Here is a 17,435-nt window from a genome sequence, read left to right as displayed (position 1 = left end):
TAATTTTGTGGATTGGATCCTTTTTGCTTATCCACGTCCAATTACTGTGAAATAAGTAATAATCGACCAAATTTAAAGAAGCATGATGTAAATGTAGCTTTTAATTTGTTCGAGTATTATTTATTTAACAGTATTTGTTTCGGTCGAATATCGGGCGGAGAGAACTCCCAGGTCCATCCGAAAATCTCCACCCTAAACAAATTATCGTTACTAATCAACCTGAGTCAGAAACTTATTTAAAAACTTCCAGACCTTCAGACCTTAGTACTTGTGTAAAAGAAAGACAGTAATACATATATATAATTTATATTTTAGAATATACAATAGATGTAAGAAACATACTGTCCCATTCGTAAAAAATTATAATTACTTTCGTTTTAACATTTTGTGCAAGTTTAAAGGAATTTCACTCCCCCTATAATATTCACCGGTCGCCCTTTGTATTTCTTCGAGATGTCATTTTCGATCTGCAACAAAAACAATAGTATTTTATGCAATAAATTTTAAGACCTAGTGGTAATTATGTAAGATTACATACAATATGCTTATTACATACTTGACCAATGCAAGGGTCAGTGGAGAAATCCAGTCTTGTCGAGAGTCGATGGTAGTCGTTTGAATTTGACACTTAAGCAGTCTCCGATAGGGACGATGCCAATCTTGTCAAATTTAATGCTACCAAAACGCAGGCGTGTCTTTTCTCCAGTAAACGGAGTCCCTTTCAGCTGACTCCGACTTTTCGTGATATATCCATACCCATAGCCGAGACCGTCTTCACCTACTTGGAATGGACCTGTCGTCCAATCTGAACTTCGGCAGATACATTGAATCCGTGCCCAAAAATGCAGCCAGGAAGCTTGGCATCCTTTGGGGTGAGGCGTTACTTCACACCGGGACAGTTGCTTCAGCTATACCAAGCACAAGTCCGGTCGTGTATGGAGTACTGCTGCCACTTGTGGGATGGCTCTGCTAAATACCAACTGGCGACCTTGAATTCAATAGACAAGCGTGCTAAGAGGCTCATAGGTGACTCGGAATTAGTAGAGGCGAAGAACACCGCCGTAAAGTTGCCAACTTATCAGTTTTCTACAGGATATAGCACGGATAATGTGCGATAGAATTGCATAATTTGATTCCGCCTTCCCCTGTCCATCATCGGGGGACTAGACGTGGGCTGGGGTTCCACCCCTATCTTGTAGATATTTAAGCGTTTTTATAAGCGTTTCGCTTCCATGTTTGTATGGCTAGCGGCTAGGGAGTGGAATTATAAAATAAATTGTGGTTGTTCTAGGATTTTATAATACTCTATGTGAGTAACGAGCTTTGCCAAATAAAACCCAGAAATGTTAAAGTCACGTGTTGTGCTCATTTCAGTGAATTCAGAACTTTAAAGGCTCCCCTGTAAACTTGGCAATTTCGACATACCATTCTTAACGTAGGAGGCGTCGATATGTTATTTTATATTGAATTAATATAAGCACTATGGCACAAATAAAAGAAGTGACATTGTTGTGTGTTTTACTAATAATGAACGGGTTAATATCAATCGCAATTATTAGAAACAGAAATCTCGGCGAGATAGGTTTGAAATTCTAATCTCGCCTCGCCGGTGGAAAAGCACCTTTAATGTAAGAGAAGAACGTAACTCACATGAGCCTGCAGCTCCTTAGTCCTCTCAATGATCCTCGCCAGCAACGGCCTCAGATCGGCCGCGCGCGCCACTGCCGCTTGTCGGTGGTCCGCCGCACGCGCAGCCAGCCGGGACAGCTTGTCGCAGAGCGTCAGCTTCTGCTTAAGTTGCGCTGTCAGCACGTCCACGTATCTGTTTAAACACAAACTTATTTAGTTCTTCGCATCCTGACATATAGCAAGTGTTTCGTTCTATCAATAATAATATAATAATAATAACGCACACACTCATGGTCCCGCACCGGGGAAACCCTGTGTCGCGGGTGTCATGGACACACTGTACTGTACTATACTATTTTTAACCGACTCCAAAAAAGGAGGACGTACTGAATTCCACTGTATTTGTGAACTGGTTTTCATGATTCTTTTTTTGTTGGGAAGGGGGTACTTCCATAGTGGTCCCATTTCATTTTGAAGAAAATCATACACCACTAAGGGTGGCTGTTCACGCATGAAGATTAATTTTTATAAATAGAGCCTAACTTTAATTTAGGAGCAATTATTTTTTATGGTTGATTTTGCTATTTCTCCAATTCAAGGCGTTTTCTCTCAATATACTTTGAGTAGTGAGAACCGATTTTTATTATCTCCAGTGTCAAGTCCTGTATAGTGGCGAAGTAGGGGATATTTCAATAAAACTTAGCAAATAGACGTAATTCCACGTACTTTTGAGGTCGGTTTTTTTCTGTACTGAAATTATCATAGATGTATTGATTTTCTACGTCCGTCTCCTATACTTCGTTTCATTTAGAAGTAGAAGAAACGTAAACAAATAAGCAGTGATCATAAACCTTTTTGTTCAGACAATAGATAACAGTAGAGGAAAACACCGTAACAATTGATGACAAATGATATGACAATATGTTATTAAAAACTTCCGTTTAGTGTTCGTAACATTTCTCTTTTGTTTCTTTACGTTTATTACAGTATTTCTGTTAATTATATAAAGACAAAAAGCTTTCATTTAATCATTAGTGAATATTGCGAGTAAAAGAAATGCAATAATTGCATAATAATTTTAAATATGTTATTTATTATAAATAATTATTATGTATGTAAATGTGTTTGAGAATTTCGTTTCACGGTATTTATTCTATTATTGTTTTAAAAGTTTTGCTTACACAATGACGGCACGAAATGGCGTCGGTTAAAAAATCCTAAAATTAAAAATTAAAAATTCCTTAAAACGTAACAGTCGGAGTTACTTTCGCATTTAAAATATTATTTTTTTTTGTACAAACACATTTCACACAGAGCATTATTATTCAATATAATTAACTACCTTGGAGAATGTTTGACGTTGTGTAAATGATTAATTTCGGGCGTCGTAAGACTGGCTGTAACTACTTGTACGGCGTCCAACATGGCGGCCAGGGCAGCAGTGCTCTCCGTTGGCAATTGTTGGATGAGAGAGAAGCTCGCGATCTCGCTTGAAGTGTTTGTTTCGTAGAGGCGCATTTTAAGGAAAGACTCCAGCTGAAAAACACATGTTGGTCACGTCAGCCAACTTTATTTTTTAGTCATCACAATTTTTATGTTGTTTTTTCTTTTTTTTCACAAAGTACGTTTTTTTGTTTCTTTTTCTAATTTTTTTTTGTTTCTTTATTGTTTTTCACAAAATTTGGGAAGCATTAGTAATAAAATAAGGTTGTTCACATTAAAAACAGAAAATTACTATAAAATTAAGTTGGCGTAGTGTCCATGATCTTCTGTAATCCACGTTTAGAATAAAACGTACCTCGACAAGTTGATCAATAAGCTGATTGCGGGTAGTAGGGTTATCCAGTAGTGTGAGTGCGTCACGGCCCCGTGCCACGCCTCCCGCCAGGCCTTGCTCCTCTACGACTATACCAGACTCTTCTAATGACACTGCTGCAATATCAGCTGATAGATCCTGAACACAAACATTATAGGACTTAACGTCAACACTGATAAGATTCCGTAACTAATTGCTGCTAATTTTAAATCATCTCAGTTGTGTAACACTGTTAATGGCAAGATTTTATATGTTTGATATTCTTCTAAAAAGTTAAGAGTAGTTGTTAGTGGCTAGCCATCGAGCTACTATTCACTGCCATTGCAATTTTTTGGTATTCTGCTACTAATATTATATATGTTTAATTTGAAGACTCGTGCCTTTTTTGATGACGGAGAAAAATGACATTTACAAGGTTGCCAGTTTTCATAAAATTTTAAATAGTCATGTAGTTGTTGTCGATAGTTTCATCGATAGATTCTTTCACAAAGATAATTTTTTTTTTATGAATATTAAGACGGTCTAATGTTTAGTAATTGCGTTATTGTATTTTTTTGTTCTCATTTGGACAGTTGGCCCACTAGTATCGAAATCAATTTTTATTCATATACATTTTAACAAGAATAGACGGAATTGATTACCTAAAATGAATTAAAATGAGAAACTCCTCTTTGTATTTTTCATAGACATAGTTCTAAATACAGTGTGTCATATGTATGCATGAATTTACAAATATTGACAATTCACATGAACTTGTGCTCAGTAATTGGACGAATAATGGGCCGACGATGATTCAAATGAATCAAGTTCGGCTATTTATTCCTTAAGCGTGACCAACATTTAGTCGATAGTCGACAGAATATTTATCGACTGCAATCACTAGCTGCTTGCAAGTGGGCAACACTTGCGCAATGAACTGTCATCAAAAAGACAGAGAAATTGTTGATCAAACGAGATTAGGAAAATTAAGCATTGTAATTTCCATGGTAGTTTTAGTAAGGCAACACCGATCATTATTGATTATTAGTAACAGTAGAGCTCCGTGTGAAAGATTTTGTCCAGGGAAGTACTGCCACCTTGCCTATTTCTGCCGCCAAGCAATAAAATGAGCATTGCACTGTCCCGGTTTTCAAGGGTAACGGTGCTAGTCAACTTATATCTCAGGGTGACGGGCGCAGAGGCAGTGCCCCAAAGATCTTTGGCATTTAAAGCTCTGAGTAACACTGCTACTGTTATGGATAGGCGTGTCGCTTACTACCAGGCGCACGACTTGTTCTCAACTGCCATTCCAACTAGATTTTAGCAGAATAATAAACATTACCATAAATTGCAAAATATGATCGCAGTGGAGTCTCATTGGAATGACTTTGACCAATGGTTTAAAGAAAATTAGCAGATTTGGGGCCCTGATCATTTTTTTATAGAGACTCACAATGTCAGCAGCGGGCGCGTCCCCAATGTTCCCCCAGTCAATATCTGCTGCTTCTGCATCGCCATCGCCGAAGTTAATCTCGCCGGCCGGCGCCTCAATGGACCCGAAATCTATTTCATTTTCACCGAAATCTATCTGTAATTTTATGTAGAATTTTAAAAATCTCGTGGAAACATAGTATACAGGGTTATTTGTTAAATATCGACAAACTAACAGGCAGTGTTAGGCGTTAGTCAATTAAATTTCAAAAAAAATTAATTGCAATTCAAATCAATTGCAACATCACAATTAATTTTAATTGCAATTAAAATTCAATGCAATTCTTGGATTTAGAAATGAGTGCCATATTCGTAATGAGCACCCCGAAATACCTCGAAAATTATGATGATGATGTTAGTAATATTATAGTCCTGTGAAGTTGTTAATGTTTTTTCAAATAACCCTGTGTACTGAACTGAAGCTTGTATAATCAAGCTATATTATTAATTGTCAGATGTTATGCAAAATTGCCAAATAACTGCTGGGTGCTGCTTCATATAAAAGCAAGTGAGGTTAAGTATATCCCAAATTCACCTGATCTCCAGCCCCATTATCTTCTTCATCATCTAACTCAATATGTATTGGATCAGGTTCAATACTTAATGGTGGCTCCCCATATCTCCATTCATACACAGTAGTGTTGCCATGTTCAACAACATATTGCAAAAGCGGTAACACTTCCGTAGCTTTATTGCCTAAGATGTATTGTGTGAAAGCTGAGTACAGTTCTATCCCAGGTAGAAGAGGTTTCAAAGATTTACCAATCTGAAAGTAAAATGAAGTGATTACATATAATTGAAGCTGAATTATTGTAATTATTTCTCAATAAGAAATCACCTGAAAGTCTGCATTCTCATTAAGTAACAAGTGGATTTGTAGATTCCATTTTCAGTTCAAGAGATAAAGCAAGATTTGGGCCAAAAAAGCTCTTTTTAAATTTTGAATGTACAAACGATGTCTTAAGATATCTGACCCTCTAACTGACCTTTTGGTTCTGAGACCCTTCTTACAAATTCAACAGAAAAGTGTAAAGGAATTCTAGCTTTTTCAATAAAATCTGTATTTATGTAATTTAATTAAAGATTAAATTGGCTTAAAAAGTATCTTAAAATGTCATTCATTAATGATGCAATTTTGGTAGATCCTGATGGGACTCTATGGGTTATATTTGTGTAACTTTTATAAGAATAAGGACTGTATTAATTTGTCTGAAATAAATCAATTTTGATTTGATTTCAATAAAGAAGGCTAGTAGAAGAGTTTAATGGCTCACAGATTTAAGGTTAAGTTTGGTAAACACCTGTCTTCACACAGATCTACTGAGAATCAAACAGACGGTTAAGGGGTCAGGTATCTTAGAGCATCAACTGTACAATCAATCAGCTAGATTTTAGGCAGACAAGTTGTAGAAACTCCCATAGATCCAGTTACCTTTTCATAAATGCCAGGCAATTCCTGGAGCCTGTCCACCAGTTCTTTTTTTATTCTATCTCCTTGGATACCAAGCTGCTTGCATAGATTGTGGAACTCTGTTTTGCTTGACGCCTCATTCTTCAGGTAGTCAGATTGTTTTTTGTCCCATTCCTGAAAGAATGTTATGCTATATAAAAAAATTACTACTAACTCACAGTAAAAATACATTAAGAAGGTAAATTAATTCAATGCTTCCACATTCATATCTCCCAGTAGAAAGGGTGTAAAAGTCAAAGTATATTCAAACAATGCACAGAAAATATGATTCCATTTTCAATTTACTCTATGTACAAAAATGAAATTTCAAAACTTAAAATACTTACAGCCTGCAACTGTTCCTCCTTAACTATCTGCTTTTTTAAACTTGGGATTTCATAATTAATATTCCTAACCAGCATTTGTGCTGCCTCAGCCAGATACAAGTTCTCTTTTTCATAACTCTTAACAACATCTTGCCAGTCCTTCATTCTTTTCGAACCATATCGACCAAAAAGATTCTTAGTATCTTTCTCAGTCTCTTTTAATATATCTATAATCTTCAAACAGTGGAAATAATTGATATAGCTGCCTGAAAGCAGAGCTGCAATATCGTCATGAGCAGGCATGTCTTGAATGGCATTGTTAATTCTTTCGCGCACCGCAATTATACTTTTCTGCCATTCCTTATTCACATGACGACGGCTAACGAGCCAATCTTGAAGTTTACCAATATTTATGTCTATTGGAATATTGCTTTCCTAGAAAATTAACAAAATATGGTACTTTGTTTAATGACACAAGTTTTCAATGAAAGCAACGGGTAACTGCATATGTTAATGCTAATTTATGTAGTCGTAGGTACTTACATCCATGTTGAAAGTTTTTAGCAATAGTTCAAGTGAATTCTGATAACAGAAATTAATTTAGAAAATAAAATCTGAAAACAACTCTACGCTGATATGACGTGTCAAACATCTGTTGACAGTTTCGCTTTTTTTGCTATATTGAAGCACAGAAGTAGAAACTCAGAGTTTGCCAGCGAGCTTTGAAGTTTTACACCTAGTATGGTAGCAGCATTCCAGGTGTAAAACTATTGGATCGTGTCTTAAACTGCGCTCACAAACCCAATTTTCGATACAGCTCTGAAGGCGGCCAAGTTGAAGTGGAACTGAGTTGGGTTAGTGGGTAGATATTCTACCGTATACCGAGCAATGCCGAGGGTGAAGATAACCACGCAGTAGAAATCTCACAACTATAACGGAGACGCGGTAAACCACGACGACGGAAGCGATGGTGGCATGGTTTAGACTCCTAAACCCAAAACCGGGATCAATGGAATAAGAGGGGAACCCATTATTTTATACATAATCATGTATGTATTATTTATTTATACCCCACAACATTACAGACGATTGTTTATTAAGGTTTTCTATCTCTTTCTCTTGTAAATAGTATGTAACAAAATATACAAAAAAAAAACACAATGTGACAACACGAAAATTGTTGCTATTTTTAAAATTTTTAACGAAATTTGACTAAATGTTGAAAATTGTTTTGCCGTACGCTACAGCAAACTGAACGCGAACGCTTACGACAACATAGACAGTATATTAATTTGCGTGCAAGTTCTTTTATATTGAGAGCACGCTCTTGATTTTCGATTTCATTTGAAGTCGAATCTTCCAAAAATTTTCCTAGATTGCATTCCAATTCGACTCAATTTTTATGCACGAATCATCTAAACACCGGTTTCTATCTAAATTACCATAAATTCAACTGATAACATTTCATGACACATACACGACAGATTTTAGAGTGCAAAGTGCGTTGTAACTATAGTAATACCTATACCTAATATAATACTTCGATGACAACTATTTCAAGTTCAATAATGGACAAGTAAGTATTGTTTAGAATTTCGGGTCGAGATCAAAAGTTTTTGGTAATCTACCGTTTACCAAATACCGATAACAATAAAAAGGCTTGGGAGAGAAGAACGGTGCCATTCTTCTCTCCTGCTTAAAGTGTTTCAGTCAGTGTTGCTCGTGCGACACTTGTGGGTGAATCGCGGGATGTAAAGTACTCATTCAATTTTTTTTTTTTGTGTTTACATATTATCTAAGTAATTGATAAAAATGTGGCAACACTATTTTCAAGTTTTGTTTCGGTTTTGTTGATCTTGTTGTTTTTTTTGTTGATAGGTACAAATTTTTTTATTAATTGCTTCGTTCTAATTTTAATTTAAAAAGGTATGGAAGTCTAAAACTAACAATTATACAAAATATAAAAAAATTACACTTCCTAATTAAAATACTTATGGAAGAAATTAGATGATAAGATACGTTATCATCTTCGCAAGTGTTAAAAAGTGTTTTTTTCTTTTGTTTTTTTAATTAACAGTGGAAGTGTTGACGACGGATTGATATCCGTGGACATCTCCAGAGACTTTTTAGTGGACTCTGTGACCAACATGACTGATGTTCCTGTGCCTCCAGATTTACTTATCCAGTGAGTTGGTGATTTTCTAAATTAAAATTCTTATTTTAAATAATTTTAATTTAATCTTAACTTTGGTGTCGTCTAAATCTGACAACAATAAGTTCACTGATGAACACAGGCCACCAAAATAGAAAAATATAGAAAGCCATTCTTGCGCTATGGATGCTTGATTTGTATGTCTTGGGTTTGATTACCGGTAGGACTGGCTGGCTGGCTGGCTGTTCTGGATAGTGCCCCGGAGTTAAATTCACCGCTATTGGACTTCTAGTATTATTGTTTCCTTTATGACAGTTGCTAGATTTGTGCCTGTGTTTTATACTTTCTAGTACAGGGCATTACTTACTTAGAAACTGGGTAATTGATTATAGAGACACTGTAATATATGCATTATTTCCTTTAAGATAATAATAATATATATATATATATATAAATAATTAAGATAAATTTTATTTCTTCATAACTTAAACTAAATATGAAGAAAGCTGTGACAGCATTGGTAAAATCGAGTTCTTAAGTTTTTTTCAATTGTTACAAATAAGAAATGAGACTATATTGGGCACAGTTGACAGTCAGCTGTGACCATGGGACCTGTAAGGGACCTTAAATGTTGGTTTGTTTCATAAAACAAAAACATGGAATTCTATCTCAAAAAGTAGTTCCATTTCCAACATTGGTAAAAATAAACAATGTTAAAAACTTAACTATTATACTATCAAGAAACTATACAAATAAAGCTTTGAAACCTAATGGCGTACAAGCCATAAATGTTACCCATCGAGCTTTACAAAAAAAGCTATTGGCAATAATCTAAATTTCACATTTGTAGAACACTGCTTCTGTTGCATTAGTGACAAAATCTCACACAGGTATTAGTAATACAGATAATGCTCTATAAAGCTAAGTTAATCATCTTTTTCTGAAGCACAATGTGCAAAACATATGGACTGGTACTACAGTTGTGATGCCTAAACTAAGTAAATGTTTGTTTAAATCATAGTATACAACGTAGTTTCCCAAAGTGGTCCCTAGTGCCCCCTGTGGGCACTGAAGAGTCGTAGGGGGCTTTGGAAGCATTGGGGGAACTGATGCTGTCTAGGGGGTGCTACCGTATGTAAAAAGAAAGCCTGAATTATGTATATAAACTACACTACATACATATAATTTTTTTTCATCATGATTTTTTGTGGTGTTGTGGGTGGCCGTTGAAATTTTTTTATTTTGCCTAAGTGGGTGGTGAGCCGTAAAATTTGTGACTCTATCCTATACAACCATGATGAGTACCATCTTCGAATGACACTATTGTTACCAACTGAAATAATTGTTCCCCAGGTCCTCAAATGGCAGTGCTGAAAGTGAGGATGAGTCCACCAAACTGACCCTGGCATATGAGACACTTTACGAAATACCAAAGACCATAGTGGAAAGATTTTCAGACCATATTCGATATTTGGACATCAGCCATAATAAAATTACGTGAGTTACTTCAGTTATCTATTAAGATAGCTAGTATCTGGTAAAAATATATTAAGTCATGGATTATTTATTTTTATCTTTTTGAATGTGATTTAAACAATGAATTTAAGATAACTTCCTAATTTAGTGATATAGGTTTTTAAAGTGAAATCTTCTCTTTTTTGATACTTAATTACTAATGAATATAATTATTTTTTTAAATTATTCTAAAAATATAGCAGGCAAATTAAATCTGCATGTCAAATAAGGTTCACAACTCTTGGAAGCTTGAAAAATTTTAATTAGCATTTATTACAAATCATTCATGGCCAGTGCAGCCATTCATTACAAATAAACCAAAATATTGTAAAAATACAATGACGTCCTATAATAACAAAATTAAATTCTCTTGGAAAATAAAATTTCTACATTCTTTTTTTATGTTATGCCGGGTGTTCAGCGACACACTCAACAAAATGCTATGTAATATTTCAGTAACTTGGATCCGCTAGTGTACTTCAAGCAGCTCACTTCTCTGATTGCAGACAAAAATCCTATCACAGAAAATTGTTTTCTACCACCTTTGCCACAACTAAAGCTGTTATGGTAAGAAATGCTTCTAATTCATGTTGAGGTGGTGATTAGTTAAAGCATAGAAGGAAATGTATATTTGCAACAGATAGTCGTTTGCAGGCACAAGCCCATCAGGCCATATCATACCACCATACCCACAGGAGATTTAAGATTTCCCACGACTGCCAACGCATTTGCGATATAAAGTGTACCTATTAGAATTGTGACTTAAATAGCATAATTCCAGCAATAAACTATACTCGGCAATCGAATTCCAGTTCAACAATATAAACAAACAACTGACTCTGTCAAAGTAACATCTCATAGGTCATAAACATTTTTTCAGCAACTTTTGTTTACATTTTTGATCATGAATACTGTCTCAGAATATAAGAGGAAGCAGAAATGTGGACGAGACTCCTCTGCACCTTCTAACCCAGTGCTGCTCCTTCATGGGCAGGCACATGTCTCAACAAGATGAGATCAAAACATGCAATGCTCTATACGAAACGTTGCAAAGGCTTTTCAATTGAATATATTGATTGCAATCAATCAATATATTAAATAAGTAGATATGTTCAATTTTCAGGTTAAATAATTGCAAAGTGGCCTCTCTCTACCCATGGGTCGGTAAGCTGAAGGAGTCCTGTCCAAATCTACAACATCTATGTTTAATGGGCAATCCTGCAGCTCCGAGTTACCTTAACGGCGGCACTTTTTATGAATATCTTCAGTATAGGTAATTTATTTGTTTCTATTTGCTGCTTGAAAGTAAATCATTAACAGTAGGAAATATTTATTAAATGATTAAAATAAATCTCCATTTATTTCTCCACAATACACATAAATTAGAATATTGTCAGATTAGTATATAAAACATAAATTAAATTTTAAAAAACACAAAACAGTGTACTCCAAAGTCAAATTCAAATAATCATTTATTCCATAGATAAAAAAAAATTTACACTTGAAAACGGCACTTGTAGTAGCTTACAAGTAGCTCGTTCACCTTGAGAAGAATGAGCAAGAAATCTTAGGAATTGCTCTTTTCAAATAAACTTAAATGCTATGGAATAATACACTTTGAATCATATTTGTGTGGAATCTAGAACCATGTCGTCTTTATCTACTAACACGTAGTCCTCAATTTTATAATATGACTTTTCAATTAAAATTTTTAATGTACGTTTTAAACTTAGGAAATAATAAATAACCAATTTAATTAGCTCAAACACGGTAGTTCTACAAACATTTTATGATTTCTTCGTTGACAACAAAGAGAACTGATAATCTTTCACAGCTGAACAGGTGTTCAAACGTAGTTAAGCACCATCCCGAATAAGTTAGCCTTTAAATAAAATAAAAGCTTTAAGATCAGTCCCAAGTCAGCTAATTGTCTTGAACCCACTAATGATAGTAATACCAATGAGACAATCATTTTTATAGTTGGTACGTAAGAAACAAAAGGGCGTTTAGTGCGGTTTCTAATAGAGAAGGCCTGATTTTGTTACTACCGTTTAGGAATGGGCGTTACAAATCATATATAGTTATTGAATCTATATATTGTGTCAATATCGAATATCCGATATCGTGTATCTTAGAAACTATATATCGATATTGCTCCGCATCGCGTATTTTATAGCGACGCGGAATCAAGCTGAGGGATTATTTTCAAACTATATACCGATATCAACGCGAAAGCATTTTTTGTGCGACTTCGAAACTATATACTAATATTGGCCCGCATTGCTCTTTTAACACTATATATCCAATAATATATAGTTTTGAAATCTGACTCCGAATATCAGTAACGGCAATGTATCCTTGAATATATAGTTTCAGAAAATATATAGTTTCGAAATCCGATTTCAAATATCGATATATAGTTTCGATACGATATTCAGAAAAAGCTATATTACCCATCCCTAACTACCGTTCTTCAATTTCGACAGATTATACTGAGCTCCATTCTATACTGTTGACTATTGTAGGGCTAGCACGGCAGGGCGCGACTAACGCGAGAGCGAAATAAAGCGCGAGATACTGCTATTCTCGCATAGAGATCTAGGTCTTTTTAATTAAGTGACCTAAGAGTCTATGCAACTTCAAATGACTTTGTTGGATTCTGCATAACAGTGAAAGTGTTGAATCAATCGCTTTGGAAAAAATATATAGGAAAATCGAGGTTATACTATACGGTGTGAAAACACGATTCCTAAAAATTTGCACGATAGAAGAAAAATACAAACTTACCTCAAAATTTTACAAGAAAATCCCTGTATTCAATAGGTACTTTACATATCGCACTCCTCATGGAAGAATGGCATAAGTGGAGTTACGTCAAAAATGTTTATTCCTCCATTAGAATATACAGAAACATATAACCCACATCCTCTCCAATTCTTGTAACTCTATCGACTAATATTGTAGATATAGTTACAAGAATTATAGAGGATGTGGATTTATTTATTTTTCTGTATCTAATGGAACAATAAACATTTTTGACGTAACTCCACTTATGCCCTTCATCCACGAGAGGTGCGATATACCAATGATTTTTACAAGAAAACCGCTGTATTCGAAATGTACTTTACATATATACCAATGTTTTTTTTTATGTCAACTGAACTAAATAGACCACGTGTAATATACGATATACAATTTGCAAATGGCGTTAATTTCGTTTGTAAAAAAATAAATTCTGAAATAAAGCCAGTGTATGTGCCGCTCGACAAAATGAAGCGTATTAATGCGGAGAAAATTAGAATACAAGCTAAGGTGACTTAAGACTATATTTCCGAGACTGAAAACATAAGTATCAAGTCTCGGAAATGCCAAAAAATTGTCGAGACTCTTGAAATTTTCGAGACCGACATTCCCGAAATGAAAGCCCTAGTCGTCACGAAACCTGCATATCGATGAAAGCTCACAACACTTGGAAAACTTATGGGTTCCCAACCTGCATTCTTGAAGTTGTGCTTGTATAGGTATCTTCTTAGGTGAACTCTCCTTTGTACACCACTTCTATGCGCCAGAGCATGCTAGTGGTCATCAGTACGTTCATTTAAAATAAAATACAAGTTACCTTTTGTTTGGCATTGTTTTGGGTAAGGTCCATTCGGTCTATTCTTCTTGAATATACATAATTTGATGTATATTATTAAAATGTTGTCTAAATAGACATTAACCTAATTAAGCCAATATAGTCCGGAAATGTCTCGTATCTGAGCTCATATTAATAATTATTTAGAAAATTTTGATGCATTCCACGCTAAACAGTTGTTAATAGTTTCTTATCACTGGGTATTGTTCCACACTATATTTCCAATAGGTTCATAGAGCAGTTGAATTTGATAACTTTGTTTGATTGAACATATAAATCATCGGCAGAGTCAGTCTCTTTATCTTGGTTATTTATTGTCTAGTAAAGATAGGAGCGCAGACATAATCCTAAAGTTCTGTTCAGTATTATACATTTTGCTCTGGAATGACATTCAGAAAAACTTTTCTAGTAACCTATCTAACTGTTACCATGCTGATCTGCCACGCAGAGGTCCCGGGTTCGGGTCTGGTCCGGGATAAATATTTCTATGGCCTACGTGGCCTATTTCTCTCGTGAGTTTAGTTGTTATTTGTGATTGTCTATGTGTTTGTCCATGGCTCCCACGATACGATTTAGAACACGTCCGTCAGATTCCTCTTTCGTCAGATCATTTACAGAGCTTACTTCGGGGCTATGAGTGTAAAAAAATAGATCTTTCTAATATTATAAGTATGAAGATTAATTAATGATTAATTAATGATGACCTCGGTGGCCCAACGGAACCGAATTCTCGATAGGACCAATTTGAGAAATGAACTTTTTTAAATTTCTCTAGTTTACTGTTCTGGACAGACAGTGAATCACGTTACTCTGATACATCAAGTATATAACAGAAATAGAGACTTTTTTATTTAATTTTCAAATCAAGTTTTTGTTACAATATTAAAGAGAAAGATAAATTATTTCATAACTTAATTTCAAACTAAATCTACAAGTGAAACATATGTAAAGGTAGATAAACAATAAAAATGAAGCTTTACTTTTACTTTTACTTGTGCTTGTAATCATAAAAACCATAAACAGTCATTTATCCAAAGAAACAATACGTAGTATCTCTAGTTTGTTAGGGTGTTATTTATAGTCATAATTTAAGAAATTTGGCTACAGCATGAAATCAAACTACACTTATGTAACAAGCACAACTTTAACATGCAACTAGTTCCATCACACCACTGCTAGATGGCATTAGTTGTACTCTGAAACGCGCTATCGTTTTGTTAACTTCGATAGTATAAAGTCATCTCATATATTGGGAATTGTAAGTGCTTTCTGCCGCTGTAGCACTTATACGGAACTGAATGGTCCTCAAGTGTTTGACAAAATGCCGTCCTATTTCTGCTACTTTAAGATTTGGCACTGAACTGTGTGCTTTCACGCTAATGAGACACACTGTTGGGTCCATAACCCTGTAAATTTACCCTTTTTGATATTGGAAAACATAAATCTTCAGTCAAATAATTAAGTACCTCTCAATTTTTCTTTTTTTTTTCAAATCAAAATCAGACATTTCTAATAACAAATAAATATTTTGTTGAATCTAGAGTGGCTTTGTGACTTGAAGTAAATTAATTTGCTCTTGGATTAAATATTTCTGTCTTGTAACTAAAATACACTTTTGAGACGTTTTTTTACTATTATCAAGTAATTATTCTCTAGCGTCTATAGGGAGAGGATCGTTTTGTTGGATTTAATAAATTTGTCTTCATAAAAAGAATTTTGTCTTTTTCTAAGAAATCTGTTTTTACCGTACCTGTATTTTTAGGCATCTAGTTTGTGCATATTAAATGTCGTTTGACCTTAAACGTGTTCGTGTGTGTGTGTATGAGCGCGTGCGTGCGTGCGTGTGTGTATGTATGTGTATATTGTATATATAATTCGGGCTGGCCAATCGGAACGCAGTTGTAATCGTAGTCATTTAGCAGAATAGTTTTCAAACAAAATGAATAACATTTCGTCTCTATTTCTGGTTATAATAATATGCTCGCTGCTCCGATATATACTACACAAAATTTTCTAGTTTAAGATTAGTTTAAGACCAGGCAGTTGTGGCACACTGTTTATTTATAATTACGTCGTGTGGATTTAGAACAAATTAAGTAAATAAAAATTTGTTATAATTATTAATACAAAGATCGAACACTCAGAAAAAACACTCAGAAAAAATTCCTTCGATCCGGTCGGATTCGAACCGACGTCTTCTTGCATACCATTAATAATAATTATATTAATAATTATAACAAACTAGTGGAGTCATTTCACAAAAAATAATTGAATATCAATTCAATAAAAATTTAATAAATAAAAATTGTCAAATCTTCCCCTTTCACTCGACTGTCAGTAGTGACAAAATAAACATCAACTTTATATATAACAAAATTGACCTCTGAAGTTTATGAAATTACATTTATTTAGGAAATGAAACTATTTTTCCGGATTTAAATCGCGTATATTTGTTTTTTCAATTTTTACACGTTACATTTATTTGCCAAGTTTTATGGAAATCGGTTAAAGGTTATTACATTACATTCTTAACGTCGATCCTGCACTCGAGATGGATGGATTCAAATATTTTTGAATTTTTAACTATTTCAATACTTCATTATTTCAGACTCTTCGTAGTATCCCAATTCCCGTCACTCCACCACCTAGACGATCGTAAGGTTACAGAAGACCAACGATCAGAGGCCCAGCGTCTCTACAAACGGCCATTTTTCGAGAGACTGGTCAAGCCTGGTCCCGGCGGCCTCTCCCAACTCGTACATACATCTGTAACGTGGAATAGTGTACATAATAAGGTAACATCCATGCTTGGAAGGGAAAAGAGAGATAATAGAAATCTGTTGATATGATTTGTGAGAATTGTAAAAGGTATGTCATTAATATAATATGTTGAAGTTTCAAATATTTCCTTCAATGAAAATGAAAGACGTGACCCTGAAGATCTATAACATTAATGGCTCAACTGCACTCTATTCGCGTAAGAACTAGTTAACGTTAATATTGTTTTTCAGGTTGAATGCTGCCACTTGTAACACACTGTTTCCACTTATTATCTGTCGAACTTTTAGTAATTATTTTGTAGAAACAGTGTTTTTGCAAAACAGTGTTTGCACTGACACGTTTGAGTGATAATTAGCAGAAACAATGATTTAAAAGGGCAGTATTGTACATTTCTTGTCAGATATCCTATTCGTTTATAGTTTGTCTTTTTTAAGATGGAGTAAAATGACAGTTCATTGCGTAAAAGTTTTTTCCCGCTTGCAAGGAGCTAGTGATTGCAGTCGATAAATATTACATCGACTATCGACTGATGTCGGTTATGCTTACGCAACAAATAATCGAACTTGTTTCATTTGAATCACCATCGGTACATTATTCGTGCAACTGCTAGGCCTGGTTCATTTGAATTGTGAATTTTTGAAAATTCATACTACATACAC

General features: G+C 34.7%; 2 protein-coding genes across 2 annotated transcripts; one reads left to right on the top strand and one right to left on the bottom strand.

Moving 5' to 3' along the window:
• Positions 1-346: 346 nt before the first annotated feature.
• On the bottom strand, positions 347-7,240 carry LOC113237967 (CDK5 regulatory subunit-associated protein 3). Its single transcript, XM_026474684.1, has 9 exons — positions 7,235-7,240; positions 6,713-7,126; positions 6,348-6,500; positions 5,451-5,681; positions 4,878-5,012; positions 3,428-3,583; positions 2,972-3,165; positions 1,651-1,822; positions 347-467 (listed from the first exon to the last, which is right to left on the bottom strand). Exons 1-9 carry the CDS (start codon positions 7,238-7,240, stop codon positions 396-398), a joined length of 1,533 nt encoding a protein of 510 aa, XP_026330469.1. The 3' UTR covers positions 347-395.
• Positions 7,241-8,259: 1,019 nt separating this feature from the next.
• On the top strand, positions 8,260-17,435 carry LOC113237966 (leucine-rich melanocyte differentiation-associated protein-like). Its single transcript, XM_026474683.1, has 6 exons — positions 8,260-8,267; positions 8,769-8,876; positions 10,197-10,340; positions 10,815-10,925; positions 11,482-11,631; positions 16,604-17,435. The coding sequence occupies exons 1-6, from the start codon at positions 8,260-8,262 to the stop codon at positions 16,842-16,844; spliced, it is 762 nt and encodes a 253-aa protein (XP_026330468.1). The 3' UTR covers positions 16,845-17,435.

The sequence above is a fragment of the Hyposmocoma kahamanoa genome, unplaced genomic scaffold (genome assembly GCF_003589595.1).
Source record: "Hyposmocoma kahamanoa isolate Upper Pololo Valley unplaced genomic scaffold, ASM358959v1 94, whole genome shotgun sequence".
Taxonomy (NCBI): Eukaryota; Metazoa; Arthropoda; class Insecta; order Lepidoptera; family Cosmopterigidae; genus Hyposmocoma; species Hyposmocoma kahamanoa.
This window is presented reverse-complemented; position numbering and strand designations above follow the sequence as displayed.

What these genes read in the sequence shown, in the direction of transcription:
- LOC113237966 (XM_026474683.1), top strand. An exon ending in CCTCCAGATTTACTTATCCA is followed by an intron (nt 8,877 to 10,196) that starts GTGAGTTGGTGA and finishes ATTGTTCCCCAG; the next exon opens with GTCCTCAAATGGCAGTGCTG. An exon ending in CCACAACTAAAGCTGTTATG is followed by an intron (nt 10,926 to 11,481) that starts GTAAGAAATGCT and finishes TTCAATTTTCAG; the next exon opens with GTTAAATAATTGCAAAGTGG.
- LOC113237967 (XM_026474684.1), bottom strand. An exon ending in TGCCTGGCATTTATGAAAAG is followed by an intron (nt 5,682 to 6,347) that starts GTAACTGGATCT and finishes TTTTACTTTCAG; the next exon opens with ATTGGTAAATCTTTGAAACC. An exon ending in ACGCGCCCGCTGCTGACATT is followed by an intron (nt 3,584 to 4,877) that starts GTGAGTCTCTAT and finishes GTTTGTGTTCAG; the next exon opens with GATCTATCAGCTGATATTGC.